The sequence below is a fragment of the Candoia aspera genome, chromosome 5, assembly GCF_035149785.1.
Source record: "Candoia aspera isolate rCanAsp1 chromosome 5, rCanAsp1.hap2, whole genome shotgun sequence".
NCBI classification, from domain to species: Eukaryota; Metazoa; Chordata; class Lepidosauria; order Squamata; family Boidae; genus Candoia; species Candoia aspera.
In genome coordinates this window covers 45615390-45629093 of record NC_086157.1, presented here as the reverse complement: position 1 = coordinate 45629093, position 13704 = coordinate 45615390, and the positions used below count along the sequence as shown (strand labels likewise).

The following is a 13704-nucleotide window of genomic DNA, read 5'->3' as shown; positions in this document are numbered from 1 at the left end:
ATCAGACTTGTTCAGTGATTTACAGGTTATCCACTTAACACATCCATAACTGAACATGCTAAAACATCGATATTTAAATTTCAATTACCTCAAGTTCTTTTGCACGCAAAACAGCTTGGTTGAATTCTTGCTTTTTTGAATTAAGTGAATTGGTTTCTTCATGCAAAAGCATAGCCTTTTCTAGTCCGAAACACAAAAAGTTTTATATTAAACCTATTTTGAAAATATCTACAAGGCCAAAGTTATTTGCCTTTTTTTTTACTAGTTTACCTTTTTGTTCTCTCTCATTTTCAGCAATCTTTTTTGTCCTGGTTATGTATTCTTCTTTTAATTCAAGTTGATATCTGGAAATTAAATGATAACACACTGCCAACTGATTAAAGACTTAACTTGTGATGCTAAAGCTCACTTTTTAAAAAAATGCCTTTGAGTCAGTCTTGACTTCTGGTGACTGCCTGATCCAGTCCTTAGTTGCTGTTTTTCTTTCCAAAAGATCAGAATGTTCTGATGGTTGCAAGTTTGCCAACCTTCTCTTACATCATAAACTGAATATTAGGGTGGATGCTATTTGGAAAGAAAATCAACAACTTGGGCATACAGTACACTGAAAGCCAACACACACACATCGCTATCTACATAAAAGTTCCAACCATCACACCCAGAAGGAGAAGCATAATCAAAACTCGTACTGACTGATCCAGCATTTATTTATTTATTTTTGGCTTTTACTACTAAAGGGTTATAATAGTTTCAGTGTAAAGAGGGAGAATATATCTTTAAGTCTATAAAGGCTAGCATACAGTACTTAATAGAGCTTCTTCATACAATCTTCTTTTGTTCAGTCAGGCTTTTTAAACAAACTCATATTGTTCAGATTTAATAGTGTTAAAATCAGTTTCAAATCTGGATTTCAAGCAAGTTTTGTTTTCTGATACTGTATTTGTGCCTTTTTATTTATTTTATTTGAATTATATTTGAATTATTTGTATATTTATTTATTGAAATAAAAATGCACTGCCCTCAAAACTCAAGTGAAACTTAGTTCTTCATAAATATGCCTAGAATTGCACTTTGGATGTTTTGCATCAAACTGGACATGGAGAAAAGAAGCCAGTATGTCTATATATTCTCAACAGCAGCATATTCTTTTAATCGTAGCACCAGCAAGTAAATAAGGTGACAAGTTTTATTGTGGGTTTAAGCTTTTGAAAAAACTACCAACAAATTAAAATCAATAGCCTTCTAAAGAGTGCCCATCTTCAAATCAACACTGGAGTCTGGGCAAGCAGCATCAAATACTTGCTCTTGTGACTGGAGAACAGTCAACACCAAAAGCCCTACTTCCCACTCCTCTTCCACCTCACTCTGACAGATACCATCCTAACATACAAATATAATCCAACAGGTTTTCACTCCTTGATGATTTGTTCTCTATACAGATAGTCCTCTTGATGAGCGGGAATGTTCTTCTATATAGGAAGTCCTCGCTTAACAAACCTAACTGGGACCGGAATTTCTGTTGCTTAGTGATGCAGTTAGGTGAAACATCACATGACTACATTGCTTAACAACCTCAATTTCAGTAGCCCTGGTTGTGGCCATTAGGCTAGGACCGCACTGTCGTTAGTCAAGGACCTCATGCTTCTCCTGCCCTGCCATATTCACCTCCACTTCAACTCCCCCCACATGCTTATCTCCACCTCCATCTCTGCCCTTTTGGACACCCTGCAGTTCACCGCCCCTGCCATTTTGCCCTCTGCCACCCCCACTGCCCTGCACTCTACCCTGCAGCCTGCTGCTCCTACCGCCCCCAGCTGTTCTTTGCTGTCTTCTTCTTCCCACTGCTGATGAGGCACTCTTGGCCTGGCCCTTCAGGACTCATGAAGGGCCAGGCCGGGCGCACCTCATCAGCAGCAAGAAAGCAAAGGTCAGCTGGGGGTGGCTAGAGGTGGTGGGGGTGACAAGGGCAGCAGAGTGCCAGGCAGCCAAAAGGCAGAGATGGGGGGGACATAGGCGGGTGTGGGGAGCTGAAGTGTACCCTGCAGTTGTAAATGCGGTCAAGCTGCCAAGCATCCAAATTTTGATCACGTGGCCGTGAAGGCTCTGCAACGGCCGTAACCTTGAGGACTGGTCGTAAATGCCATTTGTTCAATGCCGCCATAACATCAAACGGTTAGTGAACGAATGGTCGTTAAGTGAGGTCCACCTGTATACATATAAAGACCACAGGCAAATATATTACTTTAGCAGCTCATTCTTCAACTTCTGGTCATATGTCTCCTCAATGTTCTTCACAGCAATCTCCCGCCGATGAAGTGCATCTTCAACAGTTTTATTCTTTGATTCTTGAAGCTTTTGAGCTCTAGGAAATCAGAAGAAAATGTTTGGTAAGCTTCAGAAATCAGTGTGCTCAGGCCTCACAGGAAGGAGAAAAGGGAAAGGATAGGGACACTTCTTTTTTTTGGTCTAGCCACCTCCACCAGTCTTCTCTGTTGTGCCAGTGTAACATTAGAATGCACAGCTCTAGCTTCCATTTCCAAATACTTTCATTGCTGTCTCTGCATAGTGGGAAAAGAAATACCATTAACCTTCGCCTATCAAAAGATTCAGAAAATTCTCCCATAAAGAATAAAGAAATGTTTGTTTATTTATTTATTTGTGATATTTATTAAGGCTTCTCAAATAATTTCCTGCTTAGGAATTAAAAGCCAATTTGGACAATGACCCAGATGACAAATGGTAGAATTTATTGCTCCAAGCAGACTGCCCACATCCTCAGGTGCCAAAAATTGAATATGTTTATACAATCTAACTTTAGCATGTTCTCTATTCCAGATATTAGATTAGATTAGAAATTAAACATAAAGACGACCAAACTAATGACAACAGGTAGAACAACCAGCCTTAGAATTGGCAATGAAGATATCGAAGTGGTAGAGTGCTTCTGCCTCTTAGGATCAACCATCAACAGTAAAGGATCAAGCAGTCAAGAAATACACTGTAGACCAGCACTTGGTAGAGCAGCCATGAAAGGCCTTGAAAAAGATATTCAAATGTCTTGATATGTCTTCACCTACAAAGATCAGAATCATGCAAGCCATGCTATTGCCTGTGATACTGTGAAGCGAAAGAGGCTGAGATTCAGAAATCTGGGAGCACCAAAACCAGAACAATTGCTTGGTCTACCAACTGGGACAATTCAGAAGCCAGAGAAACTTCTAAAGGCAGTGAATGGCAGAAGCAAGGAGCGAACTAGGCAGCAAGCAGTGTCAACTGAAATAATCGCTGAAACTAACAGATTTTGTCGATTAATTCCCAAGTCTGTGAACCAAGGTCTGTCAAAACAAGGATTTAATACATATATTTTTATATGGAGTGAAGTAAGAGGAAGGTGAAATTCACTTACAAAACGCTAATGGATTAGTTACTGATTGCAGGATAAATAGCAATTAATTTAAATATAAAGTTAAAGCATGACATTCTTCTAAGCATAAGTATATGAATGCAAAATAACATTAAGTGAATTGCTGTTGGCATCTGCATAACTTCATGACAAGCATGATTTTTCAAATCTTTCTAATCTGTGACTCATTAGATAAAACAGCAGGTACATACAGTAACAGGGAACGACTGTCCTTCTAAAGATGTAACACAGTATTTATAGTAATATAATTTCACTTGTTTACCCTTCCAACTTAAAAAAAATCCTCTGAACAATAATAAGAGAAAGATAAACATGCCAGGTCCAGGCCTTTCTAAAAGCATTTGGGGAAATGAGAGAGGGTTGGTTGCTTCCCTAACATGCCCTGGGAAAACTGGAATGTATGCAACATTTAACACTGTTTCAATAGTACTTATTGCGTATAATATGCTTTTATGTAAAAGCAGTAGTTTAGTCAGAGAATAATTACAGATTTAATGCTCAATTTCCTTTACATGTTTTTAGTGTTTGTTAGAAGTCCAGACATCTTAAAGTTGCCACGGTTGAGAAACACTGCTGTATACAGAAAAAGAAATCCAGTAATAATACACAGAAACATTATGTATTCTAATAGATACCTAAACAGATAGCAAAACAGAGATTTGCAGAAAAAGGTGGGGGAGAGGAATCAAGATTCAGAATACATATTTAGTCTGAGGACGAGCTATCTAATCAATCTCATTTTCTGAACAAAAATATTATCAGCAGTTTCTATTTATACTTTTCCTGGACTTCTGAAAAGGAAGGTTTGCCTATATTAAGAATTTCCATTCTTTCAAATGTTGATTTCTTGATTTACTGCATTTCCAAATATAGACCAACTTCTTTCATGTCTTCTCCATTTTATGTGCAATTTAAAATGAAGATTTAAATAAGTTTAACACATGTAACCCAGAAAAAAAATCCCTACATTGGGGAGGAAAGTATATAGCATTCAATAGTTCCTCAGCTGCCTTTCTAGGATCTTAGGATTGTTTTCTTATGAAATGAAATGAATCACATTTTTTTTTGGCATTTAAAAAATTAAAACAGGAATGAGTTTAGAAAACAGAAAGTTCCATTATTTTTAGAAACTCACATTTCAAAAGCTTCTATTCTCTTCTTCAGTTCTTCCTCTCGGCTTCTTACTGTTTCAATATCTTTCAGTAAGGTCTGTCTTTGCAGGTAAATTTCTTTTGCATCAATCTGTTGGAAAACAGTTTGTATGATATATCACTCAAAAAACAAGTGTTTTAAAAAAATCAGGGTATGTCTGTAACTAGCATTTTATTAGTAGTATATTATTTAAAATATCAACTTCCATTAATTTCCTACTTCCTTGAATGGTTTATTAGTAAACTAATTGGTTAGCTCAAGAAGATAAGGAAACTGCAGCTTAGGTGAAATGACAAGCATGAGGACAGATAAATGAACATGAAGTAATGAACTCCAAGCCACCTAACAAAAACCTGCTTGTCACTAGGGACAAGCAAAACCTTTGGAGCTTGAAACAGATGTTTCAAGTAGTTTGAAACCCACGCTTCATAATGTTTTGTTCATGTACAAAATGAAGTTATTTTGCAATTTTCCTCTCTAAATGGGCTGGACTTAAGCCTAGTGAGGTGATCTGGGGAGATCTAGAAAAAGGTAGCAAGCATTTTAAGGAATACTACCACACATGGCATTGTGAAAGATTCATTCTGGAACTCGCTATTCACCCATCCATTGTGATGCTGTCTGTTTACAAGTAAGCCACTGCTGTTTTTGTAGTGATCCCTATAGAAAAGTTGGACTTCAAAGGTAAGAGTTGTATATGAATAGTCTTCAGAAGAACACCATGTGAAATGTATACACAAAATACACTGGTACAATATTGACTGTATTAGCCTACTGAGATAAGATAATATGGGTGTAAGTTGTTCGTGTTTTGGGTCCTGTTCGAGACTCAGAAAACCCCATAACCAACAGAACAAAAGAACATGCATAGAGATCAGATGCATACATAAACTTGTGTGCGTGTGTATGTGTTTTTGACTCATTTTTGACTCCTAGTGTCTGCCTGGACTAGTCCCTGCAGTTTTCTTGGTAAGACTTTTGGGAAGTGGTTTGCCACTGCCTCCTTCCTAAAGCTGAGAGAGAATTGCTGGCCCAAAGTCACCTAGCTGGATGTGTGCCTAAACTGGGAGAACTCATGGTCTGCCTTAGCCAATGCACCAAACTGGCTTTCATACATTAAGCTTAGCAAGCCGTGTGTGTGTGAGCATCCCCAAATTTTCCAGAGTTTGTTTGGCTGTTTGAACTTCAGCTATTTTGGAATTTTTAATTTTGAAGAAGCAAAAAGAAACTGTATTATAACTTCATTCTGGACTCTGTTAGTTGACTGACTGAAATTCATTTCTTCCTGCCCTGGAAGAAATGACTGATTTGAATGGGTTATTAAGATCTTTATGCACTTTAAAAAGAGAGAGACCAATCCTATAATTTCTTCCTGCATCTCTTTCAAGCAGCATATTCATAGGACATACAAACAATCCTATAATTTCTTCCTGCATCTCTTTCAAGCAGCATATTCATAGGACATAGGAGGAGATGCTTCTGTTTCAATTCAAGAAAGCATGGGAAAAAGATGAAACAAATGCTTTGCACCCACACCAATTTACCAACCCACTGACAGCTTAGCAATTCATGCTATGCACTATCTATTCTTGTGATCCTGTGGTGAAAATGGACCAAGAGGCTTTTTTTGCATTCTCATTTCAAAAGCTTTTCAAAGTTTTCAAGCCATGGAACCTGTTAAGCTAAAAAAAAAAAAAGTGCCAGAACCCTTGATCAAGAGGCAAAGTTCTAGTGATAGAAAATTGGCTGTGTTTGAGTGAACTCGGCTGGATTCTTTTTTCCTTTTCTTTTCAGTCCCTAGCAGAACAGAATCCCATCAAATTCTTGAGGTATCCTAGGTTCTGTGGAAAACTGTTTGGAAAATTTTGACCTAAACATTTGAAATGTTTCATATTTTAAGTTTTATTCTCTTGAAATGCAATCAATGCAAAGCATCTTGATGGAACATTCCAGATTGGATATTTTGTTTCAAGCTCAAAACGAAAACATTTCCCATTCACAGCTCTATTTATCAAATATAGCTCATTAGCTGAATAAATCAATATGAGATATCTACATTTTTCCCAGCACATATTAGTAGCCAACCCACATGATAAATGTGACATGTCGCCACAATGAAATATCCTAAAAATTCTGTTTTTGGTAAGAGTATCTGGTTCCCTAGTGACCCAGAGTGGTATCAAAAAGCCAGGCAAAATATATGTAATTACTTTCAGCAAGTTTCTCAAAGAGCTCTTAATATTGGATAATCCATCAACTCTTGCGTTGCAGAAAATTTGAAGGGATTATTAACTAGTTTTAGCTTTTAAAAAATTACCTCTTGCTGCTTATGAAGTCGCTCAATAGCATTTCTTTCTCGAGAGGTTAGAGCCTCTGACTTGGCTTGATGATCTCTTTGAAACTGTTTCCGAAGCTCTGAAATTTCTTTCTGGGATTGTGCCCTTTCATCCATTTTAATTTTGGCAATTTCAACATCCTTGAAGTGTTGTAACTGTTGCATTTATAATAAAATTGAAAACACTGAAAACAGATATGCCAGCCAGAAATTCAATAACCTACCTTTTCCTGTGCTTCAAGTGTACTGTTCATCTTGTAATTTCTTTAAATTCTTAATTACATTTATTCACTTGGTATCTTTTCAAACTTTGAGGGAAATATGAAATAGCAGTATTACCCAACTTAGAATTTACAGTAACAAAGCCATTTCTCTTAAAATGCGTATGTTCAGAAAATACTGTTGGAACACTAAAGTAGCGGTTATGCTTCATATACACCCAAACATGGATCTATTTTTTCATCTCTGTAATCTATAACATTTCAGGCACTGGGAAGGAAGAGTGTGGAATAAAGACACTCACAGGGTAAAGACAACACAGATGTTCCAGGATTTGAACATCACCAGGCTGCGCTACATCCAGGGCCACAACTAGGGTCTGTGTCACTTGGGGCAAACATGGATTCTGTGCCCATTTTGGCGCCCCCCCCCGGGCTCATTTTGGTGTCCTCCCAGCGCAGCGCCCGGGGCACATGCCCCGGTTGCGGCCCTGGCTACATCCTACCAGTGTTTGAGGGCCATATTACAATAAGAATATATACAATCTGATTTCAGAATACATATATTCAGAACATATTTTTCCCTTTCATACAAGCAGGGAACAGGAAAAGAAGTATCAATACATTGCAGAGGAATCAGTTAATACTTCCCCTTGACATACTACATCCTTAAGTCAAATTGTCTACTGTGGCTTTTGGGGGGAAAATATTTGGAGATCCAGTTGTAGTTTTTCTGAGATCCAGTCAGCTGTAGATAATACTGTGGAACATAATCAAATTAGCTACCTGTCGATGCTTTTTCATTTTAACCACCGCTGAAAGTATTTAAATCACATACTCTGTTATAGGAAAAAGTTTGTCTCTCCTATAATAGACAAACTCCTACTATCCATAATATCAACAGCAATGTCAAGTTCAGCAACAACCGATCCTTTACTTTTCTTGCTTGAGTTTTATTTATCTTAAGGAAAATCCAACCATGAAAACAAGGAGCCAAACGGAAAACAACACAGGCATGCAATTTCATATAACTGTAACTTTCCCTTTTCTGCTTCTCATCAGTTCTCACCTTTTGAGCCATTTCTGATTGCAGCTGTTGTTCTATTTCTCTTTTATATTCAGCAAGCTTTACATGAAAAGACTCAGATAAATGACGCTGAGGATACATGTCCGCAAACTGTTCATCAATTAGTTGGAGTTTCTCAGCTACAAAAACAAAATATATGAAATGTTCCATTACTGAGGTATAAAAGTCTTTAGTAAAAAATATCAAAAGGTAAGGAAAAGAATATCAAACCTAATCACTTTGGTATTTCTTGTTATATTCATACAATGTAGTAAATAAGAGTGGTTAAAAACAGAACTTAAAATGCAGACAAAGGTATAAAACTGGGTTAAAAGGCAAATGAGCAGCTGAGCAATGGAATTCTTCAGAGAAATAGATGCTTTGGGGATCATCTAAGCAGATGCCATGTTTTAGCCTACGGTACTATGTATTTGGCAAGGGAAGTGGGGAGAATAATTCTGCTACTCATCCTGTTCTCAAAGCTTATCACATACCTCTAAAAAACCATCTGCAAAGAAACACCAGTTTCAAAGTTAATGAAACATAATCATGGTGCCCTTGGTGCTCTCTGACCTTGGTTGTTTGCTTGCCAACGTTTCATTACCTGACTAGGTAATGTCATCAGTGCTAGTGTTGTTACCTAGCTGGGTAATGAAACGTCGGCAAGCAAACAACCAAGCTCGGAGAGCACCAAGGGCTCCACAGTTCAACCCTGAGCTACATATATTCTCTTCTATTGAAACATAATCTCCATTTACAAACTGTAATGTATCTGTATCTAACAAAAATAAGGCAAATCCAGTTCAGGATTGGGAAGTGCTTGTACATATTTTAACATTAAAATGTTACAGAGGTTCTGGCACTCATCTAAAATCCAGGTAAAGAATATACACTCATTCACTGAGGCTACATAGATAATTTGCTGAGTTGCCTGACGATAGGCCAATTATACTACTAAACTTACCGAGAGATTCTTTGTAGAGTGTTGAACTTGTCTGGGTTTCTGTATTACAGGTCTCCTTACAGAGATTGTATTCTACCAATTCTGTTAAAATCTGTACAAGAAAGCCTTAAAGAAGTACCATTAATAACACATCTATCTCCCATAAGGAGAATGTCTAAAAAGAACGCTATTCTTTAACAGTAAAAGAGGGCCTTCCAAGAAGGTTCATGGAATCTAAAGGGAAAAAAATCTGACCTTCTAACATTGCACAGTCCTATCAGTTATCAAAGGCTCTCCCTCTTTTGCACTATTCATCTCCTCAAAACATTAGACTAAACAGAAGGGTGACATTTTATATACTGAAGTCATATGTCAAAGATACTACAATCACAAATTCATTTTCTAATAGCATTAGAATTTTTTTTAAATATACTGAATGCTAATCATCCTGCTTTAATTTTATACAAACTAGAAGGTTTGTTTTAAAGCAGGAAAGAGTTCTGTGGTTGTGGGTAATGTTTTTTTAAGCCCAATCTGTGCAATAGGCAGGAACAAGATCTCTATAATGGACAGGGCTAGCATTTTCAAAATTTTATTTACTTAGGAAATTTTTATGACACCCATTCCCTTCACATCTTCGAGCAGCTTGTAAGGACAAGTACAAACCACTAAACGGTTTAAAATAAATAAATTGAAAGTCATACCTTTCATGCTGGTTTTTGTTGAATCTGAAATCTGTAAACAGAAATCCATTTATTCAAAATAATATTCATCATTAGGGGTTGAATACATAAATTTTCTAGAAGTAAGATTCTTTTACCAGCATTTTATAAAGGTCACTCGTTGGACTGATCCTAATTAGCCGGAGCAGATCTTGTATACTAAGCTCCTATAGAAAAAGGAAAAAAAAAGTTCTTAACTATCAACAACATATTTTAAATTCTACGTAGTTGATAACAGTAAAATCAAAATGGCATGATTGGGATACCAGAAATGGGCAAAGGATAGTACTTCTTCATATAACTCAACATTTTCTCCCTTTCTACTGCCCACAAAGTATCTCCATCTAAAATTCCCATTGTTACATATACATCTATTACAATCAAATCCCATGAATACTACTCAAACCATTATTAAATAACAAAAAAGGAAGTGTTTTTCAATACCCTAAGTATCTGGAACAACAACAAGATGGCTCAAAAATTCAGTCCAAATAGAGCTACAATATTACTAACTAGGACTATCCAGAAAGGTCATATGATACCAATGCTTTATCAAAACTGCTGGATTGCCAGTCCCTTTTTAATTTCTGTTCATGGGTTTCTTTTGGTACTGATTTTAAAACCCTGAAGAGCCAGGAGGTAGAGTACCTCAAGGAAATCTTCAGATGTTGGCTTGCCCTCTCCAAAGAGAAATGTCTAGCGCTATTTAACCTTTTTCATTGCCAGACAGGACACACCTCTTATCCCAGGCATTTCTATAGTTTTATACTCAACTTGATATTAGTGCTTAGTCAGCACTAGGAACTGGATATTATATTTTCCTGGACTATTTATTCATCGCAGATTATTTTTTCATTTTTTTAACAGTATGTTTAAAACCTTTTAATGTTTTAACTGCAATTCACCAAAGAACCTTGGTTATTAGATAGAAGTGTAAGAAATAAACACATGTATACCAATTTAGATCTTCTGTCACCTTGAAACCTCATTGCTTTTCTGTTTGTCTAATATTCCTAGAGAACCCATGAACTTTCTCTCTCCACTTCTGCTTTTCAAAAAACTAGTGGAGCAGCAATCCATTCTACAGAAAACCTAGAACATATAGGCCTTTTACGTATAAAAAGTACTCCTCTCCCACAGCTCCTTTATCCCTATTTGTATCATCAGCAAAACTATGCATTCACATGAACTAGATTGTTTTAGATTGCATATCTGCGTGTCACATCTGAACATTCCCTATGAAAAAGCTGACTTAATGAACCAACTGTTAGTATAAAACAGCTTCCTGTGCTCATAAAATGCTACCAAGTTGCCTGCCACTTATATAGTGTTTAGAGAATTTGTAAGGATACACGTCTTGCCAGATTCTTAATCACTAAACTAAAATGTTAAAACTATGCTTTAACTCTGGATTCTTTAAAAAAAATGCTGTTAGTTACCTTGAACAGAATGGCAGGGCATTAAATAAATAGACAGCAACTGTGGGGAAATCTAGCTTACAGCTGCTTGGAAAATTTTAGTGGCTTAAATTTTAAATGAATTTTAGTGGCAATCAGTGCAGACTCTGACATCTTCCTCAGTGGCATGCACCTGAGCAAGCTAACTAGAAGAACTAACAGGAGTTTGCTAGGAGAGTTCAGCAACAGAATTTAAGAGTGAGCCCATAACAAAATTTCATGCTAAGAATCAAGTGCTTGACTAAAATGAGAGCCTGAGAAAGGAACAAGAGGGGGAAAAAAGCCTTTCTATTAGTGATGCTTCAGAAAGAAAGGGTTAGGATGACATAGGTAGCAGACTGCAACTCTGACCTCTACTGCTTGTGGCAAGCAGTCTGAAACTGTAGAGCTAGTTTCAAGAAAGCAGAATGAACCTGAGTTTAGTGAATAAAAAGAACAAAAATAGTTTCTTTAGGTATGTTCACATAAAAGGAAAATAATCAATATACCAGTGTTAAAAAGTCAATCTGTAACAAGTAACATAGAAAAAGCTACACAGCTCCTATTTGATTGTACACCAGGAACATGAAAGTCAGGATGAAACAACAGGATTGTGACTTGAAACATGCTCAGGGAATATCACTTCACTTTCAAAGAGAAAAGTACTTACTTTATCCTTTTCTAATCCACTTTCTGGGTAAAAGACAGACAGTGAATATTCATAGCCACACCTTCGCAAGTGATTTGCCACCAAACTATTACAAGCAACAATGATCAATGAACTGCATTCACTAGAAATAGCCTTTGGGAGAATTTCTCTACATAAAACTGGATTCATTAGTTCATGTATGAGCTGCTTTCGGAGTTGTGTCTGAAACAACAAGAAAATTTATTACTATTGTTTTGAATTTCCTTCTTGAAGAAAAGCAGGGTATATACATGATACCTAGTGAAGTTTTAAATCTGGAAAGGTGAAATTGAATTAAAGTCATGTGTTTCAGGTTTTGTAATCATTTACATTAAAGGTAAAGCTATGGTTTGGGGATAGGCTTTGGATTGGGTTTAAAGAAGCACAAGGTGACTTTAAGTTATGTACATCATTTCACAATTCCCAATTAAACTTAACATTTTGATCTGATCTGCACTGAGAATATTTCAAAGTCTCCCTTAGATAAAATCAAAACTTACTCCAAAGTTAAAGATTAGGACTGGGCAACCTTTTGGCAGTGAGTAGCCAAACAATAATTTGAGGCTAGCAAGAGCTTTATGAGAAAAGTTGGTACAGTCACATCATGGATATGGACAGAGCTGGAACGCTTTGATTTCCACAGCAAGTTAGAATGTCTTAATATATGTATTAGGATTAAGTGTATGTTAGGTTTATACAAAAGCTTGCACATACCATCCACTTCAAAATGGCAGGCAATTAAAATTTAGTAATTCAGGTGAAAGTGGCTACAAAAGGGGACCACCTGTACTTCTAACAGATGTATAAATCAACAAGTCATTACAAACTGCACATCTGTAAGCTGGCACATATCTAATCACCACCACTGTCCTAACAGTCAGGAATCATGCTGAGACGAGGAATAGGTCTCTAGTGTTTATTACCGCTACAGAAGACAGAAAATCCTAACTGTCATGAGTAAGGATGGCGAGCAGGGGGCTCCCATCCAGACTGTTAAGCGCATGCGTAGCACTAAGGAATTGGGCAGCCATTCAAAGAGACACAGATCGGGACCGCCTTAACCTTTGGGGTTTATATGTCTGGGTTTTTCCCACGCTTCTTCAGTTTGTTAGGATTCCTGTTATGTACAAGCAATAAAACATTAGAGACCAGTTCCTTGTCTCAGCGTGGTTCCTGGCTGTTAGGACACTAACAAACTGAAGAAGCGTGGGAAAACCCAGACATATAAACTCCAAAAGTTAAGGCGGGTCTGATCTGTGTCTCTTTGAATGGCTGCTTAATTCCTCAGTACTACGCATGCGTTTTCCCCCCTGGATAGAGGCCTCCTCCTGCTCGCCATCAGTACTCATGACAACCACTAATTATTATTTATCAGCTGATTTTGCCAAGATTGAGACCCAGATTATCCTAATTTTAATCTAGTTTAAATCAAAGACCTTAAGTGTGTCCAAAACTCCTCGATTTTTAAATGTCTGGTATAATCGTTTCCGGAGCTCATCTTGTGACAGAGCCTTAAATTCAGCTGAAGACATCAGAATCTGAAAACATGAAAAAAATCAATGTAATGTTATTACTTATATCCATAATCCAATTTCACAGTCACATATGTGGCAATATAAATGGTCTCCATTAAAATACTAAGCACCATACGCTCAAATCTGGATTCTCAACATTTAAAAATGCTGTAGCTTATGACTTATTACAACCTAAGCTTTCACAG

The 13704-nt window shown here is 37.0% G+C and overlaps 1 protein-coding gene across 3 annotated transcripts in view; it reads right to left on the bottom strand.

Annotated features, from left to right (window-relative positions):
• The window catches only part of OFD1 (OFD1 centriole and centriolar satellite protein), a 105231-nt gene extending 91714 nt beyond the window's left edge, over positions 1 to 13517 (bottom strand). For all 3 annotated transcript variants that reach the window (XM_063305103.1, XM_063305104.1, XM_063305105.1), the window contains exons 1-11: positions 13421 to 13517; positions 11967 to 12167; positions 9959 to 10027; positions 9843 to 9873; positions 9160 to 9264; positions 8199 to 8335; positions 6894 to 7067; positions 4560 to 4666; positions 2243 to 2362; positions 271 to 344; positions 89 to 180 (exon numbers count right to left, since the gene is read on the bottom strand). In XM_063305103.1, the coding sequence (XP_063161173.1) occupies positions 89 to 180; positions 271 to 344; positions 2243 to 2362; positions 4560 to 4666; positions 6894 to 7067; positions 8199 to 8335; positions 9160 to 9264; positions 9843 to 9873; positions 9959 to 10027; positions 11967 to 12167; positions 13421 to 13516 (1206 nt within the window). In that variant the 5' untranslated portion in view covers position 13517. The remainder of the gene's footprint in view (positions 1 to 88; positions 181 to 270; positions 345 to 2242; positions 2363 to 4559; positions 4667 to 6893; positions 7068 to 8198; positions 8336 to 9159; positions 9265 to 9842; positions 9874 to 9958; positions 10028 to 11966; positions 12168 to 13420) is intronic.
• Positions 13518 to 13704: the final 187 nt, after the last annotated feature.